This window comes from Oncorhynchus masou, chromosome 12, assembly GCF_036934945.1.
Source record: "Oncorhynchus masou masou isolate Uvic2021 chromosome 12, UVic_Omas_1.1, whole genome shotgun sequence".
NCBI classification, from domain to species: Eukaryota; Metazoa; Chordata; class Actinopteri; order Salmoniformes; family Salmonidae; genus Oncorhynchus; species Oncorhynchus masou.
Genome location: NC_088223.1, coordinates 55,835,147 through 55,855,350, shown reverse-complemented (window position 1 = coordinate 55,855,350; position 20,204 = coordinate 55,835,147). Strand labels below are relative to the sequence as shown.

Genomic DNA, 20,204 nt, shown 5'->3' with positions numbered 1-20,204 from the left:
TTAAAAAGAGCACGAGCCCACGGAAAACCTCGCCATCTGCTGTGGTTTCATTCCGGTAGACAGATTGTGTTTTCATCTTATTTAAAACAAGGGGATTGGAGAGTTTTTAGAGCAGGCGTGTGATGGAGTGATGCGAGAGAGGATGACCTCTCACTGGTGAGGAGACACTGAGCTCCATCACATCCTCTACTCACACGCACAGCTGGAATAGCCTAGCCTATAGACTACTGAAAACTGTTTATTTTATTATTTAAACTATACATTTTGGTCGTTTATTTTAGTGAGATGTTACTTATTTGCTCTTAAAAATAGACCTTGTTTGGGTTTTATTCAAATATTTGCCTGTGCGTTGTAAGGTTTATGCAATAGATTTGATTGTAGCCTAGCCTATTACTTTCTTCTTCTGCAATTGGTAATTTTGAATGAAGCTACTGCAGTAGATCTATTTGACAAACCGATGATCAAATAAACATGAACCATTTGTAACCCCAAAATGGGTAAGACAGTTTTTCTAATATTAAAGCATGCGATAGGTCGCATGAACCATGCATGCATGCTATTTTGTATTGTTTCCTTCAAGAGAGATAAATGAGTTTAATTCAACTCAACTGTGATAGCCTATCATTTTAGCCCCCCGTCCCGTAGAAATTGGGCTAAATAACACGGTCGCTGCATTTGATTAGTGTGAAAGATTAGCCTATGGTGTTGTGCTCAAACTGGAATCAGAGCAGATGTCGCTTTTCCCTATCGGAATACTGGGATTGAGCCAATAAACGCACGCACGCACGCACACACACACACACACACACACACACACACACACACACACACACACACACACACACACACACACACACACACACACACACACACACACACACACACACACACACACACCAGAGCATCACAATGCTAATCAGAGACACCAACCTCCTCCGCGCACCCCTCCCTCTCTCCTCTTCTTTTCTCACTCACACACACATTCAAAGACACTCGGCTGGGGCGAACTCCAAGGCTCCACTTCAAGTTGTGGATGCTATTAGCCTATATGTTTATATTCACTTTTTTCCATTTAGAATAAAAGAGTACAATTCGAAAATGATTATTTACAGAATTATATATATTTAACCGTAATGATTTTCTAACTGAAACCCATGGAGTGTGCATTTTTTGTAGTATAATCCGTCGCTCAAATGGACCTCCGAGGCGCGAAGAGACGGCTTGGGGGGATATGGCAGGTGACATGCCTAGCTCTCGTCGTATGTGTCCTGGATTTAGTTTGGGCTCAGATTCGTTATTCAATCCCTGAGGAACTGGAACATGGCGCTTTTGTTGGAAACATAGCCGAGGACTTGGGTTTAGACGTCGAGAGACTCTCCGCGCGCAGGTTCAGGATTGTTTCAGGCGCAAAAAAGCAATACTTGGAGGTGAATTTAGAAAATGGTATTTTATTTGTAAACGAAATAATTGATCGAGAGGAACTATGTGAACAGAGTCTGTCTTGCTCTTTCCATTTGCAAGTGGTAATCGAAAACCCATTGGAACTGTACAGGGTTGAGGTGGAGATTTTAGATGTGAACGATAACTCACCCAGTTTTCCGTGGAGTGAGTTTAATTTGGATATATCCGAGTCGGCGGTACCCGGGTCCCGCTTCCCACTAGAGAGCGCGCAGGACTTGGACGTTGGAAGCAACTCGCTCCGCTCTTATCTGCTGAGTGTGAATGAACATTTTGTCCTGGACATCCAGACGCGTAGTGATGGCAGTAAGTTTGCGGAGTTGGTCCTGGAGAGCCCCTTGGACAGAGAGCAGCAGAATACGCACCAGGTGGTGCTGACGGCCGTGGATGGAGGCTCACCAGAGAGATCCGGGACAGCGCAAATCAATATAACAGTCCTGGATGCAAATGACAACGCGCCCGTGTTCGACCAGTCTTTCTACAGAGTGAGGCTTGTGGAAAACGCACCGAAGGGCACCGTTGTGATAAAACTAAACGCATCGGATTTGGATGAGGGTCCTAATGCGGATATCACATACTCTTTCAGCGGGCATGCTCCCATAAAAGTGCGCGAGCTTTTCAGTGTGGATTCGCGCACTGGAGAGATCAGAGTGAAAGGTGTCGTAGATTATGAAAAGGCCAGGATGCATGAGATATATGTGCAAGCCAAGGACAAGGGCCCATCGGCAGTGGCCGTGCACTGTAAAGTTCTAGTCAATATCTTAGATGTGAATGACAACCTCCCGGAGGTGATCTTAACATCAGTGTCCACACCTGTCCAAGAGGACGCACCACCGGGGACTGTGATCGCTGTCATCAGCGTCATGGACAAAGACTCAGGTGAAAATGGAAATGTTGACTGTGAAATTCCACATCATGTCCCCTTCCAGCTCCACTCCTCTTTTAAGAACTATTACACTTTGGTTACATGTGATTTTTTGGACAGAGAGACGGTGCCAGAGTACAACATCACTCTCACAGCAAGAGATATGGGCGCACCTCCCTTGTTCACAAGGAAAACTATTTTAGTTCAAGTGTCAGACATGAACGACAACACACCCCGATTCAAGCAGCCATCATACACCGTCTATTTGACAGAGAATAACGCACCAGGAGCCTCAATTTGCTCGGTTACTGCCCTGGATCCAGATTCAGACCAAAATGCCTATCTCTCTTACTCTATTCTGGAAGGTGATATACATGGGATGTCCGTGTCCACCTACGTCTCCATAAACTCAGACAACGGGAATATTTACGCATTGCGTTCTTTTGACCATGAGCAGCTAAGAAACTTTCAGATTTTAGTCCAAGCACAAGATGCCGGGTTTCCACCCCTGAGAACCAATGTTACCGTAAATGTCTTTATTTTAGACCAAAATGACAATGCACCAGTCATAGTAGCACCTCTACCCCAAAACGGCACCGCGGCGACTGAAGTGGTGCCCAGGTCAGTTGATGCTGGCTATCTTGTGGCAAAAATCACTGCGATGGACGCAGACGCAGGTCAAAACTCGCGTCTGTTCTACCAGGTGCTCCAGGCAAACGACCCGAGCCTGTTTAGCGTCGCTCTGTACACGGGCGAAATCAGGACGATTCGCCGATTTGTGGAAAAAGACCCCATAAGGCAAATGCTGGTCATTCTGGTCAAGGACAACGGTCAGCCACCCCTTTCGGCCACAGTTTCCATCATCCTGTCAGTTGTTGACAACGTGCCAGAATCGCTGCCTGATTTCGGCGACCTCACACTGAGCCCCCAGTACCGCTCGAACCTCACGCTGTACTTAATAGTGTCTCTGGGCGTTATCTCGTTCACGTTTCTGGTGGCTATTATCGTCCTGGCAGCGATAAAGGGATACAGGGACAGACATTCCATTCGGAGGTATAACTTCTCTCTGAGTGCATGCTGCGGGTTCCGATCAGAGGAATCTACCACTGATGTGTTCAAGAAGTCCAACTTGAACGTTCAGATAACCACAGGCACCAAAGGATCCACGAACTGCGTTGAGGCAAATGGCAACGGCCCCCTTTCTCAGCCATACTGCTACAAGATGTGTCTGACCCCGGAATCATCCAAGAGCGATTTCATGTTCCTAAAGTCATGCAGTCCGATGAATGCGACTCCACAGAAGAATAATGCCAAGGGCGCAGACTACCCCAAATCGGGTTGGAGCGCACAGGACTCCCGCAGCCTGATAGTGAACAACGGAGCAACTATTCCGAACCAGGTAAATGGCCTAGGCCTGTACTGCTCCAAATATAATCACATCAGACCTCCAAGTAATTATAATTTATCATTTTATTTGTATAATTTTGATGATTGTCACTCATGCTTGTTCAACAACTAAGAAATATTGCAAATTATAAATCTGTCAATGAACGGAAAGTAATTACGCACAAGTCAGGGAAGCTGATTATATTGGTACCGCTAACGTTTAAAGTAAAAAATATGACTTCCAAAGTCATACTATTTAAATGGTGCATGAAGACTATATGTATTGAAGTGGACTGAGACACACTTATACTACTAGGAGCGAGTGAGCTAAGGTCGGGGGCAAACGTCACTGGTTGAATAATCCTTAAGACGGTCCGTTGTTAGTCTATCCACCATGGTTTATATGTAATATAGTGTAATATATAATGTTTCATAAATCAATTGTAGCCCAGGTGATACCGTAAACGTGTAAAGGCTTATAGAAATGGTGAAGTCATGTGATGTATTACGTGCTATAAGCAAAACATCTTATTGTATTGTTATTCTGATTGCCTCAGCAATCCAACAATTTCCATTTGTCTGTTCAAGGATAAACTGACGCTGCAAGGCCTTGAACGTGAATAGAGCAAGACGTCCATAGTGTGATGGGACTCATACAGTACACACAGTAATATATCAAATAATGAATGTATCCGAACATAACTGTTTAAAAGTCGTGAAATAAATCAATAAAACACGCAGAACGCATATACATATGTACGATCACTAATGACTGGGGATGGTGGCTCACTTGCAACTTCACATAATCTGCTTCTCCCTCGGGATACTCCGTCGTGCCACAGGGGGGCAATAGTTGCATGCCTGGGTGCGTTAACGGACTGTAGTAGGCCTACTGTAGAACATTAGTGCAAGACGTGATACAACTGTACTGATCATTTTCCCATTCATTAGTTCATTTATGAATTCCTTATTGATTTATTTCAAGTGGCAATTGAAACTATCCACTGCATGGTACATAATTTAATATTTCTCACAGACTCATATTTATTTGAGGCAATTATATGTAATTGATGTGGGCTATCCTTTCAGCTGTATTACTAACCTATCTACGTCCTCAATTGTGCAGCTCAAGCAAGCGAACATGGACTGGACATTGACGAAAAATCGACGGAATTCAGCACACAAAAGGTTAACAAAAATGCTGGTGGAAAAAAACAAACAAGCGAGCACAGACACATCTCACATTTACGTTTTAGTCAATTAGAGACGCTCAGTTAGTGCATTCATCTTAAGATAGCTAGGTGGGACAACCACATATCACAGGCATAGAACGATTTTTTTTATTCTATAACGTAGCTGTCAGTAGAGTGTGGTGGTGGTGGGGGGGGGGTTGAGGTGAGGAGGATTATTTAAGATACAGTTTGAAGAGGTAGGGTTTCAGATGTGTTCGGAAGATGGGCAGGGACTCTGTAGTCCTAGCTTCAGGGGGAAGCTGGTTCCAGGACAGAGACGAGCTTGGACTGGGCTGAGCGGGAGCTGCACTCCGGTAGGGGTGGGAGGGCCAAGAGACCAGAGGTGGCAGAACAGAGTGCTCGGGTGTAGGGTTTGAGCATAGCGTGAAGGTAGGGAGGGGCATGAACGCTCACACACACACACAACAAGGAGTCATTCTAGTTCCTTATTTTTATTTTCTTTCTACAGCTTTAGCTCCATGGAGAGGACCTTCCCACGTAGACCCAGGACGGACCCTGATGGCTTCTCCTGCCCGGTGGCACCACAGTACTATACCTGGGGTAGTCATATGCGTGGTACGTGGACCAGGAACCTAGAGTGTCAGAAAATATTCTATACAAATACTAAAAGACAACAAAAATACAGACCGGCAGTCTAGAGAAATAATTATAAAACTGACGCCATGACATTATTTCACACTTTATAAAATGTTGCTATTGCAGAAATCACACTAACTAACGAACACTTTATTATGTGATTTGTTTTGTTAGCAGAATACAAGATGTCCTCCCAGGTTGAAGGGATTGGAGGGGTTGGAAGTGTAGGAAGGGTTCCAAACCGTTCGTGGACTCCGAGCTACACCCAGCCTCCATCTGCACAGCCACCACCTGACTACCAGCACAACGTCTACATTCCTGGCACACCGTCTGGGTACTGCACTCTGAAGCCTGCACCCAGGGGGGAACTGGATGTCTACAACTCATTCTCTACGTTTGGAAAGAATAAGAGGTTCATCTCTAGCTATGACTCGAGCTTTGACCAGAGAGGGGACAACCTGATAAACAAGGACTTTTTTAAATGAATATATTAGAAGACACTGTGCATACAATTTAATACACACTTCCGTGGATGTTCATTAACTATTAATAGAATCAACCCATATAGTATAAACCTCTGTGCACAAGGAAAATTAAAATAGTTTAGTATATTTGAATCCATGCTTCAAACACATAACTTAATACTTTACAGCATATTATTTTCTCTCAATACAGCAGTGTCATAATTATCTATTTTCATTTGTATCATGTACAGTCCTAGTTGATAATGATGATGAGATTGTGCAGATATAAGGGCAATTGTAGCCACTTGTGGGGATAATGAGGAAAATGATCTGAGGATATCTGTTCCCAGCAGTTATAGCAAATTCTCCAAATGCCTTGAGGGTTGCGTTGTGAAGATTGTGCACGGCATTCTGTTAGGCAGTAATTTACAAGCATGTATATCACATTGTTGTACTTTATTCCTTCATGTTTGACCCATTTGGCTTCTTAAACACGTTTATATGTATGAAATCGGATTTTACTGCTGATTTATTTGAATCAATGTGGGTTAGGACGGGTGGACTGGAGGACACGCAGAGCCTTACGTTTGGCTACGGGTCATACAATGTAGTTGTGGACATATAAATACAATCTAGATTCAAGAATGTAGGATATATTTCTGTGGTTGGAGCCATGCCGGTGGAAGGCGGTGCTGAATTGACGTAGACAATCGCTGTGACGTTGACGTCACATTATGATTATTGCGTCAAAAGTTGAATTCTTATCTATCTGTTGCTCTGAGATTTAGAGCCATATCGCTATCGCTCTGTTGCTTTTGCAGTGCGATTTCTACAGTCAGATCGAGGCCATCTCAAGGTCTGTTTTTGAGGTTCTGCTGATTATGACAACTTGCAGGGGAGTTTTACAGACCATTTAGTGGGGCCCGTATATGAGCCTAGCTCCGTCAACATGAAATCAAAGAAGCAGAATAAGAGAAATGGCAATATCTGAGAAAGACTATTATTTTTATATTTATTTTTATATTTTGGCGTTTCGAATCCACACGTTGATCAAGTGTGCTTTGATATTGGACACTGTGCCGCTGTTCCCTAAGAATATGCTTCACCATCACACAGTCAGGGGATGTGGCTTGACATCGACACGAGCGAGGTTAACATCCAAAAAGCGACAGATTTTCATGCGAATATTCTATAATTCGCATAAAGAAAATATACGCTTTTTTCAACCAGTGGTGTTTCCAGAAAATGTATTTGTTGCAGAAAAAATATGTGCATGATGATGTAGTCTACACAAAATGTACGTTTTCATTGAAATGTTGATGTAGGCCTACAGTATAAAAATCTAAAGGTCAATGTGTTTCCATAGCATTTTCAACTCTACAAGATAGTTTTGTCACACGCTCTAGCCAAAAGTTCGCAGATACGGTGCGGGTAGGCTGTGCGAGTAGGCTAGTCTACATGATGAGATCAGTATGGATAAGAGCGATAATATAATTGATTTGTCAAACGGCAGTCAAGCATCTATCATCATGTCACCAGAATAAGACCATCGCTATTTATTAGAAAGTAGCATCAATATCACCGTGCACTTTCACCACCATGTGAAGTTGATCATCATTTATTTCATCTGTAGTCTATTGCATGCTTTCCCTAGTCGTAGTGGGAGGACCACACAACATGTATCACGAAACCTCGATATAATGGTTATTATATCAACATAACCAACGTTTCCACCACCATTTCTCGCCTAATTAATTTAACAGACACAAAAAGATCCCACCATGTCGAACAAACAAATGATCTATTGGCATTTATACATTAGCACCGAAACTTCCTGTTTCCATCACAGATGTGATTTTTGTTGTTGTTGATATGGTATGACTTTACTCACGTAAAAAGTGTGGATGGAAACATGTTTATTTATAAGCCCATTTCTGGCAATTCCGGCTCTGCTCATTCAAGCAATCTTGTTTGGAGATTATGATACTGTGTGGCGCAGTTCATGTGGCTGGGTGCTGAATTTAGGTTGGCTCGGAATTTACGCAGACTATCCTTGTGACGTTAAAATCACTTTACGATTACTATTATTCTATTTATCTTTTGCACTGGTTTTATTTGCTCATAGAGGCCCTGACGCTGTTATCGTGCTTGTCGCTGTCGCAGGAGGACGATAAAGTGAGGGAGAGGTCAAGTTATAGCTTTGAGGTGCTGATTATCACAACCTACCGGAAGCTTTTTAACAAGTAGGAGCGTGTAGAGGGCTTTCGAAAGATTATCTTTCGTCTGCAAACATGCATTAATGTTACATTCAAAACATTTCCACATAGCTCACACAATGTCGCTGTTCCTTTACGACTACTCAGCAGACGTCATCACGATTGGGAGCGCAACGCACCGCATTTATACCGCGTGGAGGCTTGGTATGAATTCCCCGGTGCAGAAGAGACGGCTACCGATTGTTTCTCACATAAACAATAGCTTTTAGATGTAAATATATTCGGCTTCAACGCATTGCTACAAGTACTGTCATATTTGACCATATTTGGTTTGCAATAATGGCTTTATCTATTGCAACTATCTGGACAAGGTGCGCCACGGTTCTCTTTGTATTCAGCGGGATGTGGGGAATTGCTTTGCCCATTACTCGCTACTCTATTCCCGAGGAAATGCAAGAGGGTTCCGTTGTTGCAAACCTGGCTACAGATTTGGGACTTGACGTTCGCGCTCTGGTAACACGCAAGGCAAAGCTTGACATCATCCACACAAAAAAATATTTGGACATTAACAAAGAAACGGGAGAGCTGTTCATACTTGAAAAGATAGACAGGGAATACATATGCTCGAGCAAGACAACGTCTTGTTTTCTTAAAACGGATGTCATACTTGAAAATCCCATTCGTATTTTTTACATTGAGCTTGAAATCATGGACATAAATGACAACGCACCTGTCTTTCGAAGGGAGACAATGCAATTGGATATTTCAGAATCTACCGCTCCAGGAGAGAGATTCTCTTTGACAAATGCTGTGGATGCAGACGTCGGTGCGAATTCTATTAAGACGTACTATTTGAGCGAAAGCAAGTATTTTACAATTGAAATACAGACCGGAAGCGATGGCTCTAAATATGTAGATTTGGTTATCAACAGTAATTTAGACCGAGAGGAACAGGCGGTGCATAATTTAATATTAACCGCTGTAGATGGTGGGGTTCCTGCGCGCTCATCCACAGCCAGTATCTTCCTTAGAGTTCTGGATATCAATGACAATGCCCCCTTTTTTAACCAGCCGATATATGCTATTAATGTAACTGAAAACTCCCCAATTGGAACTCTAGTAATGAAGTTGAACGCAACAGACTTGGACGAGGGCACGAACGCAGAGATTACATATTCATACACGTTATATACATCCGAGAAGACACAAGAAAAGTTCTATCTAAATTCAAATACAGGGGAAATAAAGGTGAAGGATGTGATTGATTTTGAGGAGAGTCACAGTTTCGATATATATATTCAAGCAAGAGACCAAGGATCGAATTCGTTATCTGGAGATTGTAAAGTAATGGCGTTTATTACCGATCTGAATGACAACTATCCTGAGGTCACCATTACATCTTTTAAAAGCACGGTCAATGAAGATGTTGCCATTGGAACATTGATAGCAGTAATCAGTATAAGCGATAGGGACTCTGGGGACAACGGTGAAGTTGAACTCACTTTGAACCAACAAGCATCCCTACCCTTCGTTCTCGATAAGTCTTCGGAGGATTACTTTGCTCTGCTTATTTCAGAACCACTGGACCGTGAGACAATTCCAAGATATGACATCACTTTCATAGTCACAGACAAAGGAACACCTCGCTTATTTGACAATGAGACAATCACCTTGGAGATACTGGACGTCAATGATAACGCACCAGTATTCCCCCAGTCGTTCTACACAATCCATGTTGTGGAGAACAACATCCCCGGTGCACTGTTGACGTCACTCAGTGCTTTTGACCCCGACCTCCACGAGAACCAGTATCTGGTCTATTTTATCATGGAGAAGGAGATCATCAACACGTCTATGTCCATGCTGTTCTCCATTAATCCAGAGAATGGCAACCTTTATGCTCTAAAGACCTTTGACTTTGAAAGGGAGAGGGAATTTCTTTTCCACATAGAGGCCAGAGACTCTGGGTTACCTCCACTCAGCAGCAATGTGACAGTTCACGTCATCATTCTGGACCAGAATGACAACACCCCGCTCATAGTGTCGCCTTGGCGAGCACAGGGCTCGGTAATTGAAGATGTGATCCCGAGGTCCGTTGATAAAGGATTCCTGATTGTCAAAGTAATCGCCATTGACACAGACTCATTACAGAACTCACGGGTCACATATCAGCTTCTACAGACCAGTGACTCTACTCTGTTCAGTCTAGATCAGTACAACGGGGAGATCCGGACGACAAGAATGTTCAGCTACAGGGACCCCCGTCATCAGCGGCTGGTTGTTGTCGCCAAAGACAATGGAGACCCTGCTCTTTCGGCCACAATTACCATCAAGATATCAACAGTAGAACACATGGTGACGCCATTCTCAGAAACCACTGAGTTGCCTTTGGAATATGACTTGTTCACAGACTTCAATCTGTATTTGGTCATCGGTTTGGGTTCAGTGTCCTTCCTGCTGTTGATCACCATATTGGTGATCATTGTGCTGAAGTGTCAGAAACCGAAGCCCATGAAGATGCTTCCTGCTATAAATATGAATCTGAACAGTCTGAACAGGAACAGTGTGATCAGCAGAAACAGTATCATCAGCCAGAGGAGCTCCACCATCGCTGATTCCACCCTCATCTCCAGTGATGCCTACTGGTACAGCCTGTTTCTAGCAGAGACCAGGAAAGGCAATGTGGTTGTCAGACAACCTATAGTACCCAAGGGAGCAGGCTACTTTGTGTCCAGTATACCCAGAAGCACAGGTCCTACAGAGACCAGCGACTCAAGAGCATCCACACTACAGGTATGTGCTCCTCTGAGATGGAGGCCTGGAGCAGTTTTCCTCTTGTATTTCTTCATATGAAATGCACACTCCTCCTTCCTTCATGTAATCACAAATCAGACAAGGGTGGATTAATGAAAGCAGTAGCCTTGCTTTCATTGAGCCTATAATGCATTCACTGATTACATGAATGAAGGATGCATTCAAAAAATATTCAGACAGGGCCTCGTTTTTGCAAAGAACATTATTTCCCCCTTTGAAAAAATATTCTAGACCAGAGCTACCTCTGCATGTTTCTATGTTCTGGCACTGCGCACCCTGCAGATTGAGTGACTGTTTGACCCACTTCACAATGTCATATTCATTCCTCTTAGAGGAGGAGCCTACAGACCCTGTGTCGCCTCAGTGCAGCTCTCAGTCTTCTACTAACACACTCCAGTTAATGAACAGAGACTGTGGAAGTGTGCTATTTAGAACTACATCTCTGACCAGGGTTTACCAATTAGAGGATGCTTGAGGTTGGTTTGTGAAATAAACCCAATTTATGTCTAAGGATGTATGGGATGTCTGCAGGTTTTATCGTGTTATGCTCTGCTCTAGTCCTGTGGTGTTTGAACACAGGCAGTCTATTGCTGTGTGTTTTGTAGACATTAACAGAAATACTTATTTGCTTTTAATTTGCCCTGCTGCCTTTCACTCTACTGGGGTTTGGCTCCGATTGCTTACGTAAGTCATTGAGCCATGCTAATTCCCAAGTCATGTTACTGCCACTTCCTTTCATTCTTTGCTTGCAGTTCATGCAATTTTAATGTATTCAAAAAATGGCTTTCCAAGATCGTCTGTGTGCTGTTGTCTCAGACATTACAACTCTTTGAGGTCAGGGAATTAAAAACCAGGCCTGGGGTTTGTGTAATAATAAAACTAACCCGGGGGAGAAGAATGGACTCAAGTGTACTCTTTCACACATACACTTCGTACAGTATAATATTAATGGGAAAGTCGAGGTAGGCTAAACATTGTATAACATTGTGTTTATTCTAATGACATTTGTGTAGATGTGTGTTTGTCTTTGTGTATTTTTTTCTTCAGGTTGCAGGCCCAATAAGAGTGAACTGAACTGGCATTTTAATTTCCGCTTTGATTTAGGGACAAGGCAGAGTCCTCTCCATTGTACTGCCATGACATGAAAACTAACGAGATGGATTGGATTAGTGGAGCGTGTTTTTTTTTAAAGTGTGTGTGTATTTTGAACCTTTCTTTTTTCCTATTCTAAAGTACTCAAAATGAAAGGAAGCCCATTCTACAGCTGGAGGTATGCTCGTTGCTGGTATCATGTAGGAGGACTGTGATTGATGTAACTCAAACTAGGATTATGTTTCTAGGCCTGTACTTTTGGATCAATTTTCTAATTGTCACTTTTATCAACCCAGATGTGGGGTTGATCTGTGTAGGCAGAGTTCAGTGTCCTTTTTAAAAGGGGGCATGGATTATGTAATGTCAGCAAAGAGCAGACAAACATTGATTCTCAGAGAGGAGGCAGAGAAAGGACGATGAATTCCTGCACTCTTAGAAAAACGTGTTCCTAAAGGGTTCTTCGGCTGTCCCCATAGGAGAACTCTTTTCGGTTTCTAGTAGAACCCTTTCCGCAGCGGATTCTACATGGAACCCAAGAGGATTCTACATGGAACCAAAACAGGTTCTTCAAAGGGGACAGTTGGGGACAGTTGAAAATCCTTTTTATGTTCTAGACAGCACCTTGGTTTCTATTTTTCATCTGTCCCCTTCCCCTGACACTCACTGCTCACCCTCCTTCCCATTGACCTTCATTGTGATGCATCTGTGAGCAATGAATATTAAATTTGGAAATCTCTATAAAGCGGGAAACCAATCACTCACTGACAGCTGAGATTAAGCCCAAAGTGGCTGCCAGGTCAGAATAATATTGACAATATGTGGTTTGTTTGGCAGAGACTCACGGCAAAGCTCTAAGCACAAATAACGTAGAGGATTAAGGTATGCACTGTCCTGGTCCTGAGCTCTCAGTGTGTACACCTGCCTCAGAGCAGTGGCTGCATCATCCAGCACCTCTGTCACATCCACACACATCATATTTTAGCTCTGCCCCTGTTGCCCAGCAGCCACCTCTTATCACTGGCCCAATACAAGGGAAAATATTTCAATTATGATCAGCATGGTGTCAGGCAGTGCCTCCATAGACATAGTACCAATTGCACTACACGCACGCATGCACACACACACGCATGCACGCACGCACGCACACACACGCACACACACGCACACACGCACGCACGCATGCACACACAATTGTACTAAAATAGTTCAAACGCCAGCCTGCCTATCCCCCACTCTCGCAAACTGTGATGTGCATGTCTCTATGGTACATATAGCCCTTTCATTTTTCCTTATTCTTGTCATTTGTTTGGTTTTATTCAAATTTCACTTGCTTGCTTTTTAATCTGGCCTAGATGCACATGATAGATCCATTCTGTAATTTGTCCTGATTTCTGTTGTCTGTGAGGATAATAAAATAAGGATTTGAACAAATAGCCCATGTAGACATTTTTATGGAACTCACCATGCACACCTCCCTACATAATCCAGAGCATGATAATTGTTTAAGTAACTCAGTATGTAACACCCACCCATGATTGATTGATTGATTGATTGTGCAGTAACCAGTCATGTCCCAGTTGAGGGATCTTATCAGTTGCATGAGTTGTGACTCCTTAAAGGCTGTCAGTCAAGCTGATCCCCTCCTCTCTCCATCTCCTATTGGCTGACTTTATTTTCTATTTATTGGCAGGATTCCAGGGCCAGCAGTGACCTGCCATGATGTCCTCATTCTGGGGTATTCAGCTGGAGAATGTTCAAAGATGTTAAGAGCGACACCAACACCCCTCTTCAATCACTGGGATCCAACAGTTACCTCTGGGGGCAGCTCCTCCAACCCTCTGCCCTCCTCGAACAGACCACACCTGTAGACTACCTTCATCATTTTCCATCAAGCATGAATCTGCATGGCTACATCGACAGGTACTTGCATTTAGAAAATATCCTAAAGAAGAAAGGAACTTAACATGATGTCTTTATGCAAAGCACCCTCTGTTAACATTGGAGCAGGCACTCAATATCTTCCAAAATCCTACCTTACCTCTCCAGGAAAAACATGACACAAAAGGGATTTTCTGTCGTGTCCTTGTGAGGGTACCACATTGTGATGTCATAATGCGTTATTGGAGTATGTGTGAGAGGTCACAATCAAAGAACAAAAAAAAAAATGTACTAGAGAAGGATGTTGCCAATGCCTTCCATAACCCCTTTACCTGGTGAAATAACAACCTCAGTTCATCTGTGAATGTGTAGTGTGCACACTCTAGGTAAGAACTTTAGTTTATCTTGATTAGAAATAAGACGTAACATTTTTCATCATTTTTGCTTTCTAGATCTTGTTTTTGGCTCCGGACATCAGCCTATAGTATGGAATTATTCATTTCCTGATACATGGTGTTGGATGTGCATGTTGAGTTGCTACTATAAAATAGATCAATACCTGATACCTGTCATCCAATGAGCCAGGTATGAGAGAAGTACCCCATGTTGCTCCACTTCACATTGCAGACAGAGTTAATATATTCTCACAGTTCAAATATTTATGAGCACATTTGACAGCGGCACTATATTTAGTATATTTTGATGATAGACATTTCCTTCTCAGCATATCTATATAAAGCACAGACTAGAATCCATTTCTAGTGTGAGATCATGTCCAAGGAAATACTCAGGACAGTGACACACCAGGATTTAGCTCCTACCTGCCTAAACAGTGCAATATGACAGTCAACCTAGAAAACACTGTATGTAGAATAGCTGTAGCACTAAAGGGCTTCACTTTACAACAACTTATCATACCTCCATCTGAGTTTTGTCAACGTACCTGTGCAGGCCTCTGCCCGGTTCTGATTACTCTAACACTTTCCCTGCACTGTGAACAAGCCTCGGAGAATCAGCAAAAGGAGAAATCAACGGTTAACAGGAGGCTTACGGGAAGAACCCATGTGTACTTTAAATGAGAAATGTTACTATATTCACTTAAGAAATATGACTTTTGAAAGTATTTATCATTGTATATTCAAAAGGTATTGTATGTTTGGCATGATACAATACTCTGGACATGATTTTAAACTTTACAATGTTTTATGAATTTGTATGTTTTTTTTATATCTTTTTTATATTTTGACCTAACAGTTCTCAATGCTACTTTTTGTGACTTATTCAAGTGCATTGTGTAGTCTACTGTATTATATTTGTAGTGCAATAATACAGCATTCAATTATTTTATCTGATACAGTGTACAGACAGACAATCTCAATTATTTTATGACATTTGAATGGAGTACTCCACTGCTTAAGCATTTCACCAAAATGTTATTTTCAGAGAATCAAAGTGTTCACAGACATAGATTAGCTTTTCTCCCAGCAAGACCATGATGTTGCAAAGATTTAATGCAAGGCGTTAGGTCTTAGAAATGAGAAACTAGAACATACAGCAGTGTGTCCATGTGACAATATGGAGGGAAAGGCCAAAATAAGGAGAGCGAGATAAGTAGAGAGAAACTGTGAAGACGAGCGTCGGACAGAAAGACTATGCTACTAATACTATTCTATTCCTTTGACGTTAGTGCATGACTTTATTGGCCGAATACTCACAATCCATCCATCCATCTCATTTGAAATGCAATACTGTACTTAAATCCTACTACACTGCTCAAAAAAAGGGAACACTAAAATAACACATCCTAGATCTGAATGAATGAAATATTCTTATTAAATACTTTTTTCTTTACATAGTTGAATGTGCTGACAACAAAATCACACAACAATTGTCAATGTAAATCAAATTTATCAACCCATGGAGGTCTGGATTTGTAGTCACACTCAAAATTAAAGTGGAAAACCACACTACAGGCTGATCCAACTTTGATGTAATGTCCTTAAAACAAGTCAAAATGAGGCTCAGTAGTGTGTGTGGCCTCCACGTGCCTGTATGACCTCCCTACAACGCCTGGGCATGCTCCGGATGAGGTGGAGGATGGTCTCCTGAGGGATCTCCTCCCAGACCTGAACTAAAGCATCCGTCAACTCCTGGACAGTCTGTGGTGAAACGTGGCGTTGGTGGATGGAGCGAGACATGATGTCCCAGATGTGCTCAATTGGATTCAGGTCTGGGGAACGGGTGGGCCAGTCCATAGCATCAATGCCTTCCTCTTGCAGGAACTGCTGACACACTCCAGCCACTTGAGGTCTAGCATTGTCTTGCATTAGGAGGAACCCAGGGCCAACCGCACCAGCATATGGTCTCACAAGGGGTCTGAGGATCTCATCTCGGTACCTAATGGCAGTCAGGCTACCTCTGGCGAGCACATGGAGGGCTGTGCGGCCCCCCAAAGAAATGCCACCCCACACCATGACTGACCCACCACCAAACCGGTCATGCTGGAGGATGTTGCATGCAGCAGAACGTTCTCCACGGCGTCTCCAGACTGTCACGTCTGTCACATGTGCTCAGTGTGAACCTGCTTTCATCTGTGAAGAGCACAGGGCGCCAGTGGCGAATTTGCCAATCTTGGTGTTCTCTGGCAAATGCCAAACGTCCTGCACGGTGTTGGGCTGTAAGCACAACCCCCACCTGTTGATGTCAGGCCCTCATACCACCCTCATGGAGTCTGACCATTTGAGCAGACACATGCACATTTGTGGCCTGCTGGAGGTCATTTTGCAGGGCTCTGGCAGCGCTCCTCCTGCTCCTCCTTGCACAAAGGCAGAGGTAGCGGTCCTGCTGCTGGGTTGTTGCCCTCCTACAGCCTCCTCTACGTCTCCTGATGTACTGGCCTGTCTCCTGGTAGCGCCTCCATGCTCTGGACACTACGCTGACAGACACAGCAAACCTTCTTGCCACAGCTCGCATTGATGTGCCATCCTGGATGAGCTGCACTACCTGAGCCACTTGTGTGGGTTCTAGACTCCGTCTCATGCTACCACTAGAGTGAAAGCACCGCCAGCATTCAAAAGTGACCAAAACATCAGCCAGGAAGCATAGGAACTGAGAAGTGGTCTGTGGTCACCACCTGCAGAACCACTCCTTTATTGGAGGTGTCTTGCTAATTGCCTATAATTTCCACCTGTTGTCTATTCCATTTGCACAACAGCATGTGAAATTTATTGTCAATCAGTGTTGCTTCCTAAGTGGACAGTTTGATTTCACAGAAGTGTGATTGACTTGGAGTTACAATGTGTTGTTTAAGTGTTCCCTTTATTTTTTTGAGCAGTGTATATATATCTCCATCATATAGGTTGCATGGGAACACACTAAGTTCGTCCTATACACAGTTATTTGCACTGAATCCAGAACCTGGTTGCACTACTCATCTACCACAAACTCCAGTGCAGCTGTAGTTCTCATCAATGTTCCAGTTCTCTCTTGATCTCTTTCCCCTTGTTAAAGCTCTCTGTGAGGTCACTGTGTGGGGGAGGTGCTACACTAATTATGGTACACATGAGGGCTCTGCCTATTCTGCCCGTAGGGAGGGAAAACTGCCTGAGCATTGTGTAAAGACACCTTTAGTCGGGTTACAGAAAATATCCAACTGAATTCAGATGTCATGTGCTCTTTATGGGTGTCATGCATTACCCCAGTACATGTGACATGAGGACAATGAGATAATGGTGCTTAATCCAGATTCGAGTCATGATTATTACCAGGGATAAAATGTAATCTGGATGAACTTAGATCCCAGGAGTTTTGAGAGAACATCCTAAGCAGCCAGTGGCTGTGTGATGTGACCTGAGACCTCAAGCTCTACTTTGACAGAACAGATGTAGAGTGGAAACCAACGGAGGAGTTTAAAACCTGTATCGGCGTATCTACTTTGTACTTTGTGTTTTTTTAATTTTTGAAATACAATATACTTTTTTTTATATCTGCTGTAATCTCTGAACTTGGCTTGATAGCACAGGAGTGTGTTTGTGTTGCTTGCTTCAGTGTCATGCAGATGTGTCTGTCTCCATTCTGCGGCTACACTGCTTATTCCTGCATTTTGATTCTACATTTAGATTCTACAGTCTACTGTATCTGCCTGCCTTTCTGCAGGACTTCCTGTGTTCTAGGTGGGTGGGGGGTGGGGACACAACCCACAACGCTGATTGGTAGATGAGAGAGTGTGTGGGAGAGAATGGCCTTGCTAACATTTTTTAAATTCAAAAACAGTTTGGATGTTGTTTCTGTTGTTTATTGTCCTGTTTGTAGATGCGTATGTGAATAAAGCTTATAGAGCTGTGCTTCTACGGGTCAGTTTCTTTCCGAAGGCCAGTATTGAAGTTATCTGTGTTGATCGGATACTTAAATCATCAGGCATTGATGTTAACCCAGTTTCTCACTCCAGTGCTCCATACTGAATCAGGGAGATTGATTATTAAACTGAGGGAGAGGTTAAGATTCAGGAAGTAGGAGGTAGAAACACAGCTTTCTCCCGGCAATGTTCTTCTTATCTTAATGACGTTAAAGACATGCCCACACTGCACATTGAAACATTGATGGATGATCTCCACTATGACAGCACAGAGCCTCTACCCTGCAGTCCGCTGCAAACGATTGATGGGAGTGGGCTGGTTGCTAGGAACCACCCAGTACCTAAGAAATGGTTGCCATGACAACTACACCAGCTTCCTGTGATCACAGAGGAGGGGAGATTATCATGAACACCCTGCATTCTATTTAGTCTCCATCACTCCCTCTCACTTTTGGGTGTTCTGTCTCTACAATTAAATCTGTCTGCGATGTGATTGCCTTTGCACAAAATAGTTCCTAACTCATCAAAACAAATCAAATTTATTTCTTACATGCACCAAATACAGTAGGTGTATTTGGCGTGAAATGCTTACTTACAAGCCCTTAACCAACAATGCAGAAAAATAAGTGTTAGGTAAAAAACAGACAAGTAAAATAACAGTACCCCTGAGGTGCTGACCTGTTGCACCCTCGACAACCACCACCATTATTATGTGACCATGCTGGTCATCTATGAACATTTGAACATCAGACGACTTTCTAGGGAGTTTTTCCTAGTCACTGTGCCTCTACACCTGCATTGCTTGCTGTTTGGGTTATTAGGCTGGGTTTCTGTACAGCTCTTTGTGACATCAGCTGATGTAAGAAGGTCTTTATAATTATATTTGGTTGATTACATTTGATTGATACAGCTGTAGAACCATTTGAGGATCTATGGACCCATGCCAAGTATTTTCAGTCTCCTGAGAGGGAATAGGCTTTGCCGTGCCCTCTTTCATAACTGTCTTGGCGTGTTTGGACCATGATAGTTTGTTGGTGATGTGGACACCAAGGAACTTGAAGCTCTGAACCTGCCCCACTACAGCCCCGCCGATGAGATTGGGGGTGTGCTCCGTCATGACACAATATCTCTGTTTGGCTAGAGTGGGAATGACACTTTATTATCATCATACTGTATGCCATCTTGGGCAATGATAATGAATGAATCTTGAATGCATACTAGCTATAGTTTGTCTGTCTCGGTGTGAAGACCAACGCTCGGAGACGAGAAGAAAGTACAGGGAGTGAAAATTTAATGGATAACAGACAAGAAACAAACAAGGACAGCGTCTGGACAGGGGAAAACATAACGACATCAATGCTTACATGGGGACGGAGGAACAGACAGATATAGTGAAGGCAATCAAAACGTGAAGGAGTACAGGTGAGTCCAATGAAGCGCTGATACGCACAGAGAAGGTGACAGGTGTGCGTAATGATGGGCAGCCTGGCGCCCTCGAGTGCCAGGAAGGTGGAGCCTCTGTTCCCAGAGGTGGTCGCCCAACCAAACTGAGCAATCAGGGGGAGAAGGGCCTTGGTCATTGAGGTGACCAAGAAACCGATGATCACTCAGAGATATCCAAAGGTCCTCTGTGGAGATGGGAGAACCTTCCAAAAGGACAACCATCTCAGCAACACTCCACATTCAGGCCTTGCTGGTAGAGTAGCCAGAGGGAAGCCACTCCTCAGTAAAAGTCACATGACAGCCTGCTTGAAGTTTGCCAAAAGACACCTAAAGGACTTTCAGACCATGAGAAACAAGATTCTCTGGTCTGATGAAATCAAGATTGAACACTTTGGCCTGAATGCC

At 43.3% G+C, this 20,204-nt stretch overlaps 2 protein-coding genes across 2 annotated transcripts; both read left to right on the top strand.

The window, feature by feature from the left end:
* The first annotated feature begins 1,193 nt into the window (after window positions 1–1,193).
* LOC135550468 (protocadherin-10-like) lies at window positions 1,194–6,507 on the top strand. Its single transcript, XM_064981310.1, has 4 exons — window positions 1,194–3,722; window positions 4,836–4,897; window positions 5,411–5,517; window positions 5,716–6,507. Exons 1-4 carry the CDS (start codon window positions 1,194–1,196, stop codon window positions 6,021–6,023), a joined length of 3,006 nt encoding a protein of 1,001 aa, XP_064837382.1. The 3' UTR covers window positions 6,024–6,507.
* Window positions 6,508–8,388: 1,881 nt separating this feature from the next.
* Window positions 8,389–19,497, top strand: LOC135549366 (protocadherin beta-6-like). Its single transcript, XM_064979355.1, has 2 exons — window positions 8,389–11,011; window positions 19,384–19,497. The coding sequence occupies exons 1-2, from the start codon at window positions 8,558–8,560 to the stop codon at window positions 19,495–19,497; spliced, it is 2,568 nt and encodes an 855-aa protein (XP_064835427.1). The 5' UTR covers window positions 8,389–8,557.
* The last annotated feature ends 707 nt before the right edge of the window (window positions 19,498–20,204 follow it).

Coding starts and splice junctions, on each gene's coding strand:
- LOC135550468 (XM_064981310.1), top strand. CDS start 1,194: ATGGACCTCCGAGGCGCGAAGAGACGGCTTGGGGGGATATGGCAGGTG. Junction 4,898..5,410: donor CGGAATTCAGCACACAAAAG/GTTAACAAAAAT, acceptor TTCTTTCTACAG/CTTTAGCTCCATGGAGAGGA. Junction 5,518..5,715: donor CTGGGGTAGTCATATGCGTG/GTACGTGGACCA, acceptor TTTTGTTAGCAG/AATACAAGATGTCCTCCCAG.
- LOC135549366 (XM_064979355.1), top strand. CDS start 8,558: ATGGCTTTATCTATTGCAACTATCTGGACAAGGTGCGCCACGGTTCTC. Junction 11,012..19,383: donor CAAGAGCATCCACACTACAG/GTATGTGCTCCT, acceptor GGACCATGATAG/TTTGTTGGTGATGTGGACAC.